Source organism: Mercenaria mercenaria, chromosome 4 (assembly GCF_021730395.1).
Source record: "Mercenaria mercenaria strain notata chromosome 4, MADL_Memer_1, whole genome shotgun sequence".
NCBI lineage: Eukaryota > Metazoa > Mollusca > Bivalvia > Venerida > Veneridae > Mercenaria > Mercenaria mercenaria.
In genome coordinates this window covers 38,553,672-38,573,686 of record NC_069364.1, presented here as the reverse complement: position 1 = coordinate 38,573,686, position 20,015 = coordinate 38,553,672, and the positions used below count along the sequence as shown (strand labels likewise).

Here is a 20,015-nt window from a genome sequence, read left to right as displayed (position 1 = left end):
ATGTATAGAAGGCACCAGTGAAGGTATAAAAGCTAACATATAACAATACCTGTGACTGTAAATCTGCCATTCTGGAATCATAGAAACTCTGTAGAAGTTTGAAAGTGAACCTCTTCTCAAAGATCCAGTAGTCTGCTGCCTCACGTAGTCCATCTTTCATCAGTGTTAACATCCAACTTCTTTCCATTTGGTACTGAAATCACCATATTATGCATCTTTAAAAGAAGCTTTCAAAAAAAAAATGAGAGACCGAATAAAAATAGGGGTGTGGGGGTATTTTTAACATGGACTTGTGTTGGCTTATGGATAGAATTTCAGATTCCTGTGCAAAGAAAATTATTCATTTATCTGTTGATTACCAAACATAATGCCATAGTAAAAACTTGTCTTACATTTTATTGAAAGTAACATTCTGACTAAGTTTAAAAATTGTCACCTCTACAACATGAACAGTTAGATTGTTGCCTCTGTGGTGTTAACAAGATTTTTCTAAGATTAAAACCATTGACCTAGTTTTTGCCCCAAGATGACCCAGGTTACAGCTTGTCTTAGATTATACAAAAACAAACATTTTGACAAAGTTTCATGAAAATCTGGTAAAAAAGTTTTGCATTATTTGACCTAGGGACCCTGTTTTTCACACAAAGTTATCCAGAATCAAACTTGTCCAAGAATTTATTTAGGCTAACCAAGTTTCATTAAAAGTTGGCTAAAATTACAACCCAAAATGTTATTAGTAAAATCACTTGACCACGCATGTGGAAGGATAGAGGAAATCACTGACCTTTATGCTCTGCTGAGATAATTTTTTTATGTGTAATGATTCAGTTATACTGAGCATGTATAATTTCTTTAGTTTTTCAACAGTATTTCAATTATGTAACGGCAGGCAGTTAACCTAACCAGTGTTCCTAAATTCTGTGCCAGTACAAACCTGTTCTCGGCTTCCCCACATGAATCAGAGGTGCAGGACAAATGATTTCAGGAACAATATCTTCTATCAAATCCTGGGATCGAACTCAAGACCCTGCCATCCGTAGATCTGCACTCTCCCTACTGAGCTAATAGGCGGGTTGAAATACAATACTGACCAAGAGCAAATGTTTGTTAAACATGGTTAACTTCATTTGGAGGCTGGACATACCTGCATTGCAGAGCTGTTGAACAGCTTGAAGAATTCTGGTATATTGCCGACATCTAGAGTTGGCTTCCGTAACAGAAACTGGTTGATAATTGTGTACATGTGATCACCTGAAACAAAAATGCAACTAAATTGTTGCTTTTACGAAAGCATGTTTTCTCTAAACTTGTATGCAGAAACTCCAGTATTTAGCCCTTATCATGCTGGACACGACTGATTCTGCTTTTGCGACCAGTGTAGATCATGATCAGCCTGAACATCCGTGCAATCTGATCATGATCTGCACTGTTTGCCATTCAGTCAGTATCTTTTGGTAAACACCCCTTTTAACAGTTAATGGTACTAACCAAAATGAAAGATGGAAAAATTCATTATAAAAATTTAGCAGGGTAAGGATTAAACACAAGAATGACATAAAGCTGCACACTGTACAACCTCAATGTGGCAAACAGTTGTGCCATGATACAGAATAATCTGTCACGAGATTGCTTTGATTTTACTATAAAACTTTGACGCTTATCAAAATGGCTGACAGATTTACTGTATAATCTTGAACTTGTACCAACACATTTGACAGTCCTGCAGTAAAAGTGATTCATATTCCTGCAAGACTGAGGGACAAATGATTCAAACTCAGCCTGAAAGACTCCAAAAATCCTGTAAAATGTCCCACAATCCTGTAAAATATAAGTCTTGCAGTGACAGTGATTCACAAGTCCTGCAGGGTTTAGGGACAAATGATTAAAACTCAGCCAAACAGGCTCCTACAATCCTGTAAAATTTATGTCAAACTTATGGAATCTCATCTATGCAGTGTCTTTATAAAGTTCAAACAAACATAGTTGTGTTGAGATGCAGACATATTCTTTTACCATAAAGTAATTTTCAGCCAACAAAATGGTGGCAATCTAAATCCACTAATACAGCTAAATAAGAACTTGTAATGCTTTACCTGGTTTCAACATCAGTTTTGCAGTTCTGGCCAGAAACTGTGTAATGATGGAAGACAGTTTATTTTTTGTTTTTGGTATGCTGCTTTTTATAACATGCAGCATATACAGAAGCTGGTCTTTCTCTGGGATTCGTGCCGCCTCGAGGTGACCTTGAAACTTGTCAAGGATATGCTGTGCCACATTACGTATGTTCTCATCATGACTGGACAGTGATGCCAATGTGTAACCAAGACAACCACTCTGTATAAATCTTCTACAGTCAATCACCGACTCTGAAACAGTTAAACAATACAATCTACTTGGCAGAACAGAATATCACGCAAGATCTCTGAAAGGTTTATGATACTTTATCAGAAAGTACAATGCTGAAACAGTATAATAAGCTCATAGGACAAGCATGATAAAACTAATTTAGGGCTGTAATTCCATTAGCAAGAGGGCCATGACGGCCCAAGATTGCTCACTTGGATTTCACTACAAAAACAGGTATTAACTAGACAATGCTTTTGTAGAAAAGCGCATGTCTCCCTCCATGTATAGTAGTAATAGGCAAAGAAGTCAATGGGGGCAGGAGCAAAAGTCCCAGAGCTACGATGGCAGGCTGCAATAGGGATCATCTACCTGGCATGTCAAATCATACCAAGAAGTTTCAACATTCTGGGCCTAGTGGTTTTCAAGTTATGGATTGGAAACAATTTTCCATGTTCTGGCCCCTGTAACCTTGACCTTTGATCGAGTGACCCCAAAATTAATAGGGTCATCTACTCTGCATGTCCAATCACCCTAAGTTTCATAATTCTGGGCCAAGTGGTCCTCAAGTTATTGATCGGAGAGCTTTCCATGTTCAGGCCCCTTTGACCTTGGCCTTTGATGGAGCGACCCCAAAAACAGTAGGAGTCATCTACTCCTTAAGCCCTACCATCCTATGAAGTTTGAAGGTTCTAGGTCAAATGGTTCTCAAGTTATTGATTGGAAATGAAGTGTGACAGACGGACAGACTATGGAATGCTGGAATGATTGACTGAAAAGCGCAATCCTATAGTTCCTGAAACTATTTATCAACCAGTATGGGGCTAACAAACAATTTTTAAGGTCTTACCTGGCTGGAGAATATGACTAAACAATGGCAAGATGAAACATGGATTGTAACACTGACTGTGGGACTTGTATTCCTCAGCTGGTTGTGGTTCCATATCCTGCAAATATTTATGTACAGAATCATTTCAGCAAATTGTTTCAGGGAAAGGGCTACAGACCCCTCTCTCAGAGGAATTTCATTTTATTTTGCCATGACAGAACTATCTTGCTAACCTAAGTTGAAATGAATGAATGCTCTTCAATTCAGCAAAGCTTGAAACCAGACCAACGCTATATTCTTGTATTTATAGAACAAGAGGGCCATAATGCCCTAGAGCACTCACCTGAGTTTTACAGCACAAACATGTTTCATTGGGGCTATGTTATTTAACAAATTAACTTGATTCAACTATTTCAGTAGAGGGTCACCCAAAAAAGGGTTGTGTGAAATCAAGTTTCAGATGATTTTCAAAGTGCACCCACTATATACATATAAGATTCATTGGCCCTAAAGCTCTTGCATGTGTACAAGGCTTCAAGTGTGTTTGTATAACGTAATGGTACAAGTACAGAGTTCAGTTTCTTCTATGTTAGCCTATATTATATACATGTCACACATATTTTTGAACCTAGGTCAATAATTTGAACAATTATGGCAGACAGCAGAACTCTGATATCATGGCTCTAGCTATTATTGATTCAGAACAAACGTCCTGTTTTTTTGTGGTGTAACATACTGTGTAGTATATAAACCTTACACACTACTGTTCATACTCACAAACATGTTTATTTTACTATTACACAGATAATGTGCGACAATAATTGTTCATATATATTCAGAAAAGGACTTTGGGCATAGTATATCTTTAATATTGTATAAATGACGTGCCTTTTATTCAAAATAACATAATGCAAGATAATTACGTATGTGTATGTTCTAAATCATAAAAAAACTCACTTTTAGCATAAAAAAAGCAACTTAGATCAATCATTTGAAGATAATGATAGATTTAATTACAACAAATGGCCGCCATTATGATGACATCGCAACTCGGTCCGATTGTAGAAATGAGACTGGTGATATGGCTTAGAATGAACTTCAGACATTACGGAACAGATTGATATATGTCACCATTTATCTTTTTTCCAACCGCACGGGACCCAAAATATGGCTCTTATTTCAACTATGATGAATTAATTAATACATGTATACCCAGAATGTTCAAAAGTTTACATAAAAAATGGTCACTTTTGCAAAGTTGTATTGAAATCTGATCATGCATGACAAATTCCAAAGCCAGAAACTATTTTCAAACTTACATAAACATATACAGGGACAAATACATGTTCAATGGTCGGTATGTAAAAATACAACAAAGTGCAAACACCAGAAGAATCAAGGAGGCAATTTTTCTTCAATATTGAGGATTATTCCAAGACTCTCCTAACTACTGTATCAAGAATTTATCAACTTCTATCAATTCTTTACTCATGTAAACAAGGGATTCCAAAGGGGCTCAATATGTAAAACTGTGTTCTATAATATACCAGATTTTCTCCTAGTCTAAGGAAATACATACATGTAATTTCTTGCTAAGTGGGAAGTGCAGTACAGACTGTGACATCATGTTTGCATCAATGTTGCTCATCACCTGCATCATTGTAGCTTGCTTCAGTGACGGACCGAGGGATTCTCGTAGTGTGTGCTGCTCTACTGCCTTCTCACCCCACAGAAAAGGCCTGAAATCATTGCGATTGTATCAATATCTATGTTTAATGTTGAAGATATACAATGACGAATTTAACATGCCTGGCATGATTTTGAAGGTTTTATTGTCCTTGGCAGGCATGATTCATTTTCAGGCATGATTTTGATCCAAGTGATCCAAATATAACCTGCTGGATGCTAACAACAAAATACTCAAATATAATCCGAGAAGAAATGTAAATCAGTGGAACAAAGTAATTTAAATACAATCTACTGTCCGCTAAAGAACAAAAAACTCATTGACAAATGTTATCAGAATAGAAATGCACATTGACAGAACCAAGTGATCAAGATACAACCATCTAGCTGCTAAATAACAAAATGCTCACTTGGTATCTAAGAAGGAATGGAGATTGGTGGAACCAAGTGATCTAAATATAATCTGCAGACTGCTAAATAATGTAAATTATTTTGAATAAAAATAATTTTATTTATTTTCGAGAAATCACGTTATTGGTTGCTAGGCAAAACAATATAGATTTATAACTGGTTCCATAGCTTTTCTTTATCTCCTGGGTACCGACGTTTTTTAAACCGGTTTCAAGCTAATACGCATGATCAGGTATTGTGCTATAAATACCGCTAAACCCGTGCTCTTCATTCACTTTGCATTACTACATGGTTGTGACAAGAGAAAACTTACCAAGGCCAGAGAGAAAAGTTTTTCAAGGCTACGCTATAAAGAACCATTAAAATGCCACGCGGTCGCCGGAGACAGGCACAGGCTAGACGTGCATTACCGAGACAGGAGAGAGACGTTGAACAGGAGGAGGAGGAACAAAATGCGCCAAATGTTCGGCGTAATCCGAGAAGGAACGCTGCCAGAGACGAGCAGAATGACCAAGGTCAAAGAAATGTCAGGGACGCCAGAGGACAGAAAAGGCCTGCGGCTGACCTCGAGGACGCTGTAGACGAGAGGCTGCTACAAACAGAAGCCGGTGAGTGCAATGTAATTGATTTTGAACAAATTATTAGAAACTCACAAATTATTCCTCCTACGTGCAATGCTGATTTGAATGTAACTAATTCTTTACAAGGGTGTGGCGGCGCAAATTCTACTGACCCACAAGCCTTAGGTACCCAATGTAACGGGCCACTTAATTTTCCGTCCGAAAACTCTATTTTGCCCATGGTTCGTTTGGCGGACGACGATCTGGCTGCCCATGTCCCGGCTTCTTTAAAACAAAAAATATGCAAAGGGGAATTTGTCAACCTAGCGTTACTGCTCAAAGGGGCAGTAGAATTATCAGAATTTTATTCGGGTAGCGTTTTTCGTTTAAATTCTGAAGGTCATATCGAATCAACAAACAAAGAATGTAAAGAAAAAATTACAAACATAGAGAAATGGACGGACGCGTTCATAATCTATACATCCATTTACTTAGCTACGCATGCAGATAAAGTGTACGAAATGTTACACTACATGTTTAACATTAGAGAATGTGCCTTACGCCAAGGCGATTTTTCATGGAGAACGTATGATGAGCAATTTCGCCTTCGCCAAGCAATTTCCCCAGCCCCTTGGTCAAAAATCAATAATGACTTGTGGTGGCGCTGCATGCAACTGCAACCCACTCATAACAATACATCATATGTAGGTCGGTACACGTGTCAAGACTTTAACAGAGGCAACTGTACTTGGCAAAATTGCAAATTTCCTCATGTATGCTCAAAATGTTCGGGGCCCCATCCAGACATCACATGCTCTAAACAAGGTTCATCTGTAATGAACCAGTCTGGTTACTCACGGGGTGGGCAGTTTCGCCCAACACAGCGAAATCTTTTTCGCGGCAGACCCTTTGTTAGACGAGGCAGTTACGGAGGCCCAAGAAAAAATTAACAGTTCTTCAAAACCTAGCTCTTCCACCGAACAGAGTAATTTGGACGTTCATAATTTGGCCCAAACACCAGTAAACGTAACAGCCCTTAAAAAGCATTTAAAAAACTATGACGTCACCGAAGCAGATTTCCTATTAGATGGATTTATGAATGGTTTTTCGTTACAGTATACAGGTCCACGTATCGCACGGGATTCAAAAAATTTGCGTTCAACTTTGTTAAATCCCGATATCATAAAACTACAAATACAAAAAGAAATTAAAACAGGTAGGGTGGCTGGCCCATTCAAAGAAAGGCCGTTACCTAATTTAATCATTTCTCCCATAGGATTAGTGCCAAAGAAAACACCTGGAGAGTATCGAATGATACATCACTTATCATATCCGTCAGGAGATTCGGTGAACGATTACATAGACCCTACTTTGTGTTCTGTACAATACACACACTTCGACGAAGCGGTGAAATTAGTACAGGATTTGGGACGTAATTGCAAATTATTCAAAACTGATATTAAAAGTGCATATAGGCTAATACCTATAAAACCGACTGATTTTGAATTATTAGGCTTTCGTTTTGAAGAAAAATATTATTTTGATAAAGCGCTTCCTTTTGGTGCCTCAATCAGTTGTATCACTTTTGAAAGATTTGCAAGATTTCTTGAATTTTGTGTCAAATCGAAACTCAAATCAGGTGGTCTATTACATTATTTAGACGATTTTTTGGGCGGAGACAAATCAAACGTATCATGTACTGCTGCACTTCAAACGCTTAGAGATACCATGATAGAATTAGGTGTGCCTTTGGCCGAGGAAAAAACGGAAGGCCCGACTGAGGTATTAGTTTTTCTAGGGCTGGAGTTAGACTCAAACCAAATGCTCGTTCGTATCCCATCTTCAAAAATCCAAGAACTAATGCAAAAAATTAAAGAAATTTTGCTACATCCAAAAACAACACTAAAGAAAATACAATCACTTATAGGTTCTCTGAACTTTTGTTGCCGCGCAATCACTATGGGTTGACCTTTCATCCGTCGTTTGATAAACGCGACCTGTGGATTAACGAAACCATATCATCATATAAGGATAAAAAAAGAACTATGCTTAGATCTGTCAATGTGGTTGATTTTCTTGCAGAATTTTAACGGAATTTCTGTATTTCATGACCGCTTTTGGGTATCGAATGCAGATGTCCAACTGTTTTCAGATAGCGCTGCTGGTGAAAACTTAGGGTTCGGCATATATTTTCAAGGTCACTGGTCGCACGCTAAATGGCCTAAAGCATGGCACGATTCGGGTATTACGGCAGATATAACAGTTTTAGAACTGTTTCCAATCTTAGCGGCACTGTATATTTGGGGTGCAGATTTGTCCAATAAAAAGATAAAATTCAATTGTGATAATCAGGCAGTAGTACAAATTTTGAACAAATTAACTTCAAAATCAGAAGCAGTGATGTGCCTGGTCAGAGTATTGACGCTACGATGTTTAAAACTAAATATCTTAATTAAAGCTTGTTATGTACCTGGTCGTAAAAACGAAATCTGTGATGCACTGTCTCGTTTTCAGTTGAACAGATTCAGAAAAATAGTCCCAGACGCGGATCAAGAGCCATGTCCCGTTCCACACTTCCTATGGAAAATCTTCGACGTCGAGCTAGACAGCTCATTCGATCAGGAATTGCATATAACTCCAGGTCAACATATAACACAGCTGTAAATGCTTTCATGAACTTTCGGTCTATTTATGGGTTAAAAAATCAACTACCTATTCCTGTCCAACAACTTACGCTGTTTATAGCTTATTGCTTTGAGAAAGGACTCTCACCGAAATCAATATCTACTTATGTAGCGGGCATCAATTATTATCATAAACTTCACGGTTTTTATGATCTTAACAGTATTTTTATTGTCAAAAAATTGCTTGAAGGTTGTCACAGGAGTCGCACTACACGAGATAAGCGTGCTCCGCTGACCAAGCCTGTATTATTCGCTGTTTGTAGGTCACTCTCGGAAGTATGTTATGACAACTATGAAGTAAAGCTATTTCACGCACTTTTTACCTTAGCGTATTTCGGTTTGTTTCGGGTCAGTGAACTTGTTAATGTAAACAAACACCAGTCAGAAATTGCATTACAGCGCAAAGATTTATATGTTACGAAAGATGATTGTTTAATCATTCGATTACACCGTTATAAAACAAATCAAAGGGGTAAACCGGTATACTTAAAGTTGCCAAAACAAGCTGACAATTTGTGCCCAGTCAAAGCAATAAAGGAATTTCTGTCAGTGAGGCCAAGCGTTCAAGCTCCACTTTTTTGTCATCGGGATGGGTCTGTTACAACTAGGACTCAATTCTCTGCAGTCTTAGCAAAAGCCATCAGTAAAACCGGCTTTTTAAGTGCACAGTACAAAACACACAGTTTTAGGATAGGTAGAGCCACTGATCTAGCTTCTGATGGATACCCGTCGGAAATCATAATGAAACTTGGTAGATGGACATCCAATTGCGTTAATCTCTATGTTCGAACATAGTATTAGCCTGCACGTCTTATAGGGTACAATACTGTTACGTCTGTTTCACAACAGTAGTAATTTACATTCCAAACGTAATGTTTTTTCATTAATTCGATTTTATCTCCGAAAAATTGTTTATTCAGATGTCTGGGTTGTGGGCGACTCGATCCCGTTCTGGGCCGGCGAACACGCAAAGGCGACCGGGAAGCCAAATCTTGGTATACCTAACATATCAATTGCTTGGTGGGCTGTCAGAGGTCTTCGTTGGAGAGCTTTCAGACATGCAGTTGAAACACAGGTCATACTTTCATCTCCACCTTCAATAATTTATATCAATTTAGGCGGAAATGACCTAGTTTATGAAAATACATGCGAGTTAAGAAGAATCATTGAGATAGAGATCAATTATTTACGGGAAGCATTCCCACGGGTATGAAACGTTGCCTGCGGCACAAAATGTGCCGCACTGAAACGAAGGCATCGCGCTTCCGACGGCGCAGGCATTGCGCAGGATGTTTACAAAAATAACGAGCACGGTGAGTAAAATTGAATGTTTTTGGTTATTGTCTTGTTACAGTAAACACTTTTTAGAAATCGGGGAATGCAGCGGGATGTAGTTATGTCTTGCCGACAAATCCATGCCCAGTTTGTGAAGATATATGTAATATTGTTATTTTGCGCGTGTTTTTCATCGGATACAGTAACGAGAAAATTACAAAAGCAGTGAATATTCCGAGTCATTTCACATCCTGCAGAAAAAGGAATGATGTATTTTTGTAGTATATTATAAAAAGACATGATATCTGATCGATTGAGATAAAATACATGTCAAGGAAAAGGCATATCCCCTCGTTCTGCCGATTTTTCAGTCCAGTGCCGCAGGCATCTCAATGGTGCCGCAGGCATCGCGAGGGGCGCAGTTATCTTGAATACTATTTCTAGTCAGTAGTATGTGTAATTTCGACCACCTAACATGTATTAAAGTACAAAAAAAAAATCAATAACAATGTTGTTCCTCCAGTTATTGTGTAAGACAATTCTTCTGAACCCGAACTTTGTAATATTAATAGCTATTTTAAGAAGTTTGCAGTATTTTTTCTCGCTGTTTTGGGGAATGGGGCCAGGTCGCTTCCAGCTGGGAAAATCACGTCATTTTATATCGAACTGGGATTATTTTCTCCTAAAATAACAATATTCAATTACCAAACATTACCATTAGTAACAATCATTGTTGCTTACTTCAAAGCAAGGTATGAAAACCAGCATTGGAGAACAAAACTGTCATAACTTTTGTCATTTTTCAGCCAGTTTTGATGTTTTTGTTTCAGCATCAAGTAGATCTATTGTTGTTTCTATTTTCTTTACAGTTTTGGTGACTATTTTGATTAGCGATGAGCTGAGTTCCCCACCCCCACCCTAACAAAAAAGAAAGAAAAACGAAAAAAAAAGAAATGGCAAAAAAATCACTGTTTTGGCTTTCCGCAAAAAAGGAACGAAACAAGACAAAAAAAAATCGTAAAAACATGAAACTTCCCTTAAAACGATACTGTTCACAAATTTTATGTGGAAAAGAAGCAAATTATGAAGTTATCGAATGTTAAGTATCTTGTTAATTTTATATTTTCAGATGGATGTTCATTCAGTGTGTATTTAAAGGGAAAAGAAAATGATTTAGAACTCCTTATGGTCAGACGTCAACTTTATGTGTACAGTCATTGCACAGACCTAAATCATATTTGAACGACAAAGAGTGAGTAAAGTACGTTAATATTTTTGTAGAATTTCAGAAATAATTAAAACAAGTTAAGCCCCTTTTTGGAGAAATTTTTCGAAAGATCTCAACTTCATTGGTTCTTTTCCACACAAAACTTGGGAACAGTAGTTTTAAATATTCTTCGTTCGTATTTAAATATCTTGACCTAACAGTAAATTTGGTGCTGATGTACTGTTACAGAAAAACATGGCGCGAGATGAGCCAAAGAAGTTTCATGTTTTTACGATTTTTTATTTGTTTTTGCGTTCCTTTTTTTTGGAACGCTGGAACGCAGTAATAGCGATTCTCACCAATACCTTATGTCTTTTCTTTATTTTTTTTTTTTTTGGAGGGGGGGGGGGGAGAGATTCAGCTCACCGCTTATAAAAAAAGTACGCCCGAACTGTAAAGAAAAAACTCTTGATGCTGAAACAAAAGCAAAAAAATTGGTTGAAAAATGACAAAAGTTATGACAGTTTTTGTGCTCCAATGTTGGTTTTCATACCTTGATTTGAACTAACTATCAATAATTGTTACAAATGGAAATGTTTGATAATTGAATATTGTTATTTCAGGGGAAATAATCCCAGTTCGATATAAAATGACGTGATTTTCTCAACTGAAAGGGATCTGACCCCATCCCACAAAACAGCGAGGAAAAATATTCAAACTTCTCAAAATAGCTATTAATATTACAAAGTTCGGGTTCAGAAAATTTTGTCTTACACAATAACTGGAGGAACACCATAATGGCATTGTTATTGATTTTTTATTGTACTTTAATACATGTTAGTTGGTCGAAATTACACATACTACTGACTACGATGGTATTCAAGATGACTGCGCCTCTCGCGATGCCTGCGGCACCATTGAGATGCCTGCGGCACTGGACTGAAAAGTCGGCAGAACGAGGGGTTATGCCTTTTTCTTGACATGTATTTTATCTCAATCGATCAGATATCATGTCTTTTTATAATATACTACAGAAATACATCATTCCTTTTTCTGCAGGATGTGAAATGACTCGGAATATGCCCTGCTTTTGTAATTTTCACGTTACTGTATCCGATGAAAAACACGCGCAAAATAACAATATTACATATTTCTTCACAAACTGGGCATGGATTTGTCGGCAAGACATAACTACATCCCGCTGCATTCCCCGATTTCTAAAAAGTGTTTACTGTAACAAGACAATAACCAAAAACATTCAATTTTTCTCACCGTGCTCGTTATTTTTGTAAACATCCTGCGCAATGCCTGCGCCGTCGGAAGCGCGATGCCTTCATTTCAGTGCGGCACATTTTGTGCCGCAGGCAACGTTTCATACCCGTGATTCCCAGATACAACAATAGTCTGGGTAGATATACTGCAGAGGCAAAATTGGCAAGGGGCATTTGGCGGGAAAAAGCCAATTGAAAAGAAAAGGAAACGCCTTAACCGCATTGCGCGGAAAATAGTAACCGAGTCCGGGAGAAGTGACGTCATCAGCCCCGACATTGACGCGGAAACAGCAATTTTTAGAAACGACGGCGTTCATTTAAATCTCGTCGGACTAGAATTCTACATAGATTACTTAAGGGATTCAATTAGGAAATTAATATAAGTAAAACAAATAGTAAACCTAAAAGCTGAATCTTCCATGTTAAAACCTCGTATATAGAATGCACATTTTACTAAATAGAATTTTGGGGGATAAATTGTTTAAATTTATTGTGGCGGAAAATTCTATAAACCGGAAGGTGATCAGGCGTGTCTGCTTACATTAGTTTACAATAAACTGATAATTATAATGGAAACAAATATTGTTTCATAAGTTTAATACATCTATTGTCTGGCGATAAGTTACAAGCACTGTATTTTCGGCGTGTGTTACTCTTATGTGGTTACTCTTATGATGTTATGTGGCTAGGGTTGAATAGGTTTTGCCCATAGTACTTGGCGAAATCTAGTTTTGTATTGCGTATTGCTTTGTATTGCGTTATCAACCCTCTAGCATGCAACTTACTGCTTTCCTTCACGCAGTGGTTTTGGTATGTGGTGACTCGTCATTTCCGGATACCTGGTCGTGTCTGGTAACTATCATGCCGTGACTACTGGCCCCGAAGTTGCCGTGCATTGCCACATTATGTTAAAGCTAGTCAAGTATTGCTACCTCGCTATGTCCGACAGTACAGAGTTACGTTATGTTGAAATAAAGCAGTATTGCTACCACTTAATGAGAGTGTAAATTATTTGTGACAGTGCAGAGTTTGTGTAAATAGTTTGCAGATATTTGCAAGACGCGCCTGGTCTCCTTCCGGTTACGTTATCACATACTTGGCGAGATACCTTGTCAAGTATATGTTTTTGAGCGGCCAATACAATACCCAACATTTTGTTCTTTTAGTAAATGTTTTATTTGTTTGGTTTATGATATATAAAGATATTAACATTGTAATATGAAATACTACCGTGTAGTAATTAAAAGGTATAAAGCATGGTTTATTTGTAATCCTTTCGAGTATTAAAATAACAAAATACTCACTTGTAATCTGAGAAAGAGATCTCATGTTTTTCATAAAGGTGCATCAACTTCAGTATTTTCTGATCTAGAAAAAAAAAAAATTTGTATACAAGTAATCCTACTGTACTTCTTAATAATGAAACAATAATATACATCATTGTACAATGCTTAAAATGCAAATAAACTAAACAAGTGGGTCATGAAGGGCTTGTATCACTCAGTTCATACCCCAAATGACCTAGTATCCAATTTGAACTAGATTTCATTAAAATTAACTTCAATTTGAACTAGATATCATTAAAAACATAAATTGGAACAACAAACATTTTGACGATGTTTTATGTAACTCAGGTAGAGCATGGTAACAAAGTTCTATGATTAAATCTAGTGAATTAGTATTTTAACCTATTATGACAGTTTAAAACCTGACCTTAATTTTATGAAGGCAAAAATTCCGATAATCAGATTTAAAATGTTGTCTATAAACAACGTTCTTGTATGATTTCATCTAGTGACCTAGTTCTTAACCTCAGTTAACCCAGTTTCTTACTTAACCTACTAGTAGAAGTGTTTAAGACAACTACTATTACAAAAGTTTCATAAACATAAGGTAGAAAATGCTGTTTGTTCTATGATTTTATCTAAAGATCTAGTTTTTAATCACAGACAATCCAGTTTCTACTTTGTTTGAGATTGTATTGGTGTAAACATTCTGACAAAGTTTTCAGAAGATCAGACAGAAAATATGACCTATAGACTGTTGTTGGTTTTTCTATGATTTTACCTCACGACCTAGCTTTTACCACAGATCATCCAGATTCAGACTTGACCTAGATTTTATATAGATAAACAAGCTGACAAAGTTTTATGAAAATCTAATAGAAAATGTGTTAACCTATTTCCTGACCTCGATGACCGAGTTATGAACTTGAAAGGGAAACATTCTGAACAATTTCATTAAGACTGGGCCAAAATTGTGACCTAAAGAATTGTGACCTCAATAGACAAACTACTGATTACGCCTGAAGCCAGACAGCTCAGCTTACAATAAGCACTTAGTGCTCAAATGACTAAATAGATGCACTGACATAGATGACTTTGCGTAACTGGGACAAAAGCAGACACCCAGTGTAATATTTTTTTATAATCATGTATACATTGCTTTTTATGCTATCTAAGAAATATGTGAAATCATTAACATTTGTGGAGAACTAAAGTTCTATGCAAGTAAATCCTAGAAAATAAATCCCACAGAACAGGTCAAATTTCCTTTCATTTTATGACTGTTCAATGTATGAAATTCACAAATTCATATCCCCACAATGTAGCCTTTTAGAGCAAAACCACAGATTTTCATACCAAAGAAATTTCACAGTATAATAAAAGTTTCATATGGATTAAGTTACAAATGAATTCAAAAGTGCATAGCTCAAAATGGCTTCAATATACGAGAGAAAATATTCTAATGAAATATTTTTTGAAATACATGTATCATAAAAACTGAAAAAATACTACTACTACCCTTACAGTTTTAAAAAGGTTTTGTTTTAGAGTTAAAAGAAATCAAGTATAAAATCTTGTAAAAGAAAAGGCAAATCTAACAAGCATAAACTGAACAACAAACCTGTAAGTGAAAGAGAGGCCCTGTATGCCCCTAGAAAAACACCAATATGATCGGAATGACAAGAAGTGGGGCACAGCTCCGTCAGTACCAAAATCAAGCTTACCAACAGGTCTGAAATATGTTTTAACAAGTCAATAGTAAACATGTTTCACCAAAGTGTTTTTGACTTCTATATAGTCTTAAGCAAGAAGGTATATGGTATTATACACTTTCTGAATGGCTTGCCAGTCAATAGTCAAAACTATTGCCCAAAGTCTGAATGACTGAACTTAGTGAAGGCCTATAGTTTTGACTATTGGTCAGCAAGTCATTCAGTTAGTGTTTTATTACACGACAATAGAAATTCATTTTTAAATATTTGGCTTATTAGCCCAGTAAACATGTGTAGAATATAAACTGGCTTATAGCACAGACTATTGACTGGTACTTATATAAGGAATCATGTAATAACAGTTGTTATTATCCATCAAGCCAATGACTGTCTACATCACAATAAATGAAACAGGTTTCAACCCTGGTGGCCATGCTTGCTGGTATTTGGGAATAATGTTTTTAACAGTCCTGGAAGAGGGTCATCCAAGATACGACTTTGTTAGAATATTTCAAAATCAAGCTATCTTTTTCCAACAAAAAGAGTTTTTAAGATTTTTATTTCTGTCACCAGGGCAACAAGAGTTTTGCATGTAATGCATTTAAAAAATTTGAAAGTGTACAGCCATGAACTATTCCTGTGAAGACTGGTTTAAGTGGATGATTAGTTTACTACCAGATGTTGTTACAACAGTTATTAACCAATGACTGATATTGGGTGATAAGACTTTGTGCTCAAGTTAGCTAAAAAGACAGCTACTATGATAATCTTAGCTAACTAAACTTTAGGAATATCTGCTCATTTTTTGCTCAAAATTTAATGCAGTGGCTGGATCAACATCAGAATTGTTATATCTTAACATAATACACATAGTATACTAAGAATTCAAAAGATAAACTCTTTATACAAGGTGTACAACTTTCAGATTATATCCCGTAATGCAAAAAAAAAAAAAATGACATATATACTTATTAGGATATCACACCTTTACACTCCTGACCATGCTCTCCAAACATCACAGGCAACAACGAGGAATGACTCATCACTATTGCAGAAATGTTTTCCATGGAAACTCCGAGTTCAATGTCACTTTGTTGGTATACAGATTGTAACAGGCTGACGTTAAACTTCAATGACTGTGGCTTTGTAAAGGCAAACCTTCAAAACAGTATTTGAATTTTACATATGATAATGATTTGCATGCTATTGCCATAACTGGATAAGGATCATGCATAAGGAATATTTGTATGAAATTATTTCAAATTCGAGCAAGCTGTTTCTGATAAGAAATTTTTAAAGTTCCACAATACAATCTTAACTTCTCTAGAACTCAATAGTCCCACAGAATTTTGTTGAGAGACAAGAAACGGCTGTCAGTTTTCAATAAATGATTACCAGAGAAATATCAGCAATCATTACTATTTAATGTAAGTACTTAGAATTACTATATAAATATGACAAAAAAGTATGCTGGAAATTGCAGCACCGATTTAAAATTGATGTAAATTTTATAGTTTCACTCTTTCAATAAAGACCAGGGCGGTGGGGGTGACCAAGTGTGAGTACACAACTTCACATGTTTATAATAAATGTTCATGGAAAAAAAAAAGATAGATGTTTTAATGATAGAAATCTTCATATCAACAAGGAATTATTACAACAGGGTTACCATTATCATAAGCTACGGAAAGCTTTCAGTAAATTTTACTACAGATCGTCAGAATTGTTAGAAAAATACAATACTAACCTAAAAACACTTTTAAAACTTGGACTTACACACCCAGAATACTATGGAGATGTAGTTTATAAAATTCAGAAAATTAAACACAGTCCTTATTTTAATTAAATATTTGTAAAATGGGTTTAAAAGTTTATCAAAAGAGGATATGATGCGAAAATCATGAAGCACAGTGCATGTTTAGTGTGTTTTTGGTGCTCTGTGCTTCCGAGAAATTTACCCTTACCTATCATCTTTTTTAAATTAATGAAATTCTACCAATTTGTTAGTTTGTTATGTACAAATATATGGATTTTTAAACTTTAATTTTTGTTTGTTTGTTTGTTTTGGGTTTAATGCCGTTTTTCAACTGTATTTCAGTCATGTAACGGCGGGCAGTTAACCTAACCAGTGTTCCTGGATTCTGTACCAGTACAAACCTGTTCTCCGCAAGTAACTGCCAACTTTCCCACATGAATCAGAGGTGGAGGACTAATGATTTCAGACACAATGTCGTTTATCAAATAGTCATGGAGAACATACGCCCAGCCCGAGGATCGAACACGCGACCCCGCGATCCGTAGACCGACGCTCTACCTACTGAGTTTTAAACTTTGAATTACAAAAGAGACCCTGATGAAATTGTGAGTGCACTACAACATTATGGTGAACTAAATTCAGTTTAAGTTTCATAGTTCTAGGTCAAATAGGTCACAAGTTATGAAGCAGAAATTGTCATATTTATAGTACCCTATAAATTATAGTTAACACTAGAAACTTCTAAGGGCCATAACTGTAATGTTACTTGTGCAATCTGGCTGAAACTTAATGGGCTGCATTTCCCTATTGTGGTGAACATGTATATGAAGTTTTATTTAAATATTCCCAACCACTTCCTAGACATGGCTCCAGATGGACGGACGGACAATGCCAAAACTGTATCCCTCCACCTTTGGTCGGGGATAACAATTTCAAAATACTGATATTATTAACATAAGTGTGTGTAATCACAAAATAATGCCAAAACCTCTGTTCAGATAAGACTGTCAGGCTTATCAGCCATATAAGATTAATTCTTGATTATTGATTATCCCTTATCAGTGTTATGTAAAGGAGGTAATATTGGCTTCTGTTTTGTAAGGTAAAGAGCTGAAGTTTGAAGGGCATATCATTTCTGTTCCTTCGTGATAAGAATCTTTTGTGTTTGCTGAACATTGTAAGTAAGGAAACTTTAGCCGATTATTGATATAATGATATCTTTATCAGTCAAGGACAGATTTTCATTATTAAAAAAGAATGTCATAAGCCGCGAGAATTATATGAACATAACTTCTTAAAAAAAATGTAGCTCAAAAAGTCAGAATATAAGGATGGAAACACACCTGGTAAATAATATCATCAAAATTTTAAGATAAAACTTCAGCTGACTGTGTGCTATGGTTTGGAACATAAAATTTTCAAAATGGCTAACAGTGTACCTGGGATGGTTTTAACTGACAAAAATATTGCTACTAAAACAGAGGACGTGGAATCTAAAATATATTGTGACCCTTGTGAAGAGGATGGTGAGGTAAAACCAGCAGAAGGATTCTGTGTGGAGTGTCAACACTACCTGTGTGACCAGTGCTTCAAGTATCACTGTCTTCCAAAACCATCACGTCACCACAGATTGCTAGGGAAAAATGAAATCCCGAAGAGAAAGGTCACAGGTAGTCTATCAGAAATTTGTTCCAAGCATGAAGGTGAGATAATGAAATATTACTGCAAAACTCACGAGACAGTTGGCTGCAACTCTTGTATGATCATAGAACACAAGCCCTGTCATGAAATATGTACCCTAGCAGATATTGCAAAAGGGATGGAAATCTCTAACCAGTACAAACAATTCTGCAAAAAACTGAATGAAATAAACACAGACCTTGAACGGCAGATAAAAATTGCAAGACAGAACATTGAAATCAGTAATTCTTGTACAGCAGCTGCTATTTCTCACATAAATGAATTTCAGAAGAAAATAAACCAGCAATTTGAATTGCTTCGACAACAAATAATGAAAGAAGCAGAAGACAAGGAGAAAAGTGATATCAACAGGATTGATGGTCTACAAGAAAAAGTAGCAAGTGCTAAAGAAGATCTTCAAAATCTGAAAGATGACATACAAGTTCTTGAAGAGACAAAACAAAGCAAGCAGCTTTTCATTGCAATAAACAAAAGTAAAGAGAGAGTAAAAACTTTAGAACAGGAACTGGATACAGTAAGGAAGAATGGCAAAGTAAGGAAATATTCCTTTGTTCCAAATGAATTCTTGACAAGCATGCTTAAGAATATTGATGCCCTTGGTGAACTGTGTATACACGAAGAAGGGGAATCAGCCGAGGATCTGAGAAGTTCATACGGAAATTATCCCGAATATGGAATGCCTAAAGGTGTCGCTTTATCTGACAACAGATTGATAGTCCTAGATACCATCTACAACCGTGTCAGGCTATATAGCAAAGAGAAAGGCAAGTTTGTTTCTGAAGAAAGACTCACATCTTGCCCATGGGATATTGTCATACTTGATGAAAGTAAGTTTGCTGTTACAATGCCTAATGAAAAGAAAATCCAAATTCTATCTGTTGCAGATGAAAAGATTACAGTAAGTAAAGACATAAGTGTTGATGCTAGGTGTGAGGGTATAGAATATGCTCAGGAAAAGCTGATTGTTGCTTGCAACAGACCTGCCAAAGTTCTGATTCTTGATATGACAGGTACTGTCATTCAGAATACTTCATTAGATTTAACAGTGGACAGGGTATTTCAACAACCTGCTTATATTGCCTTCTATGAAGCAAAGGCACTATTCTGTATAACAGATAGAAAGGGAAACTGTGTTGTAACAATGACAACTGAAGGTAAAGTACAAAATGTTTACAGACATGAGGATATAAAAATGCCAATATCATTGTACATAGAGGATGATACAATCGTTACTGCAAACTTTGAGAACTTTATGGTGGGTGTTATAGATCTGACAACTTGTGAATGCAGCACT

The 20,015-nt window shown here is 36.4% G+C and overlaps 1 protein-coding gene across 2 annotated transcripts in view; it reads right to left on the bottom strand.

The window, feature by feature from the left end:
* LOC123552821 (nucleolar pre-ribosomal-associated protein 1-like) overlaps window positions 1-20,015 on the bottom strand; it is an 82,154-nt gene that overhangs the window by 6,959 nt on the left and 55,180 nt on the right. For both annotated transcript variants that reach the window (XM_053540941.1, XM_053540942.1), the window contains exons 25-32: window positions 16,250-16,422; window positions 15,174-15,284; window positions 13,571-13,634; window positions 4,752-4,911; window positions 3,194-3,290; window positions 2,094-2,366; window positions 1,145-1,251; window positions 50-193 (exon numbers count right to left, since the gene is read on the bottom strand). In XM_053540941.1, the coding sequence (XP_053396916.1) occupies window positions 50-193; window positions 1,145-1,251; window positions 2,094-2,366; window positions 3,194-3,290; window positions 4,752-4,911; window positions 13,571-13,634; window positions 15,174-15,284; window positions 16,250-16,422 (1,129 nt within the window). The remainder of the gene's footprint in view (window positions 1-49; window positions 194-1,144; window positions 1,252-2,093; window positions 2,367-3,193; window positions 3,291-4,751; window positions 4,912-13,570; window positions 13,635-15,173; window positions 15,285-16,249; window positions 16,423-20,015) is intronic.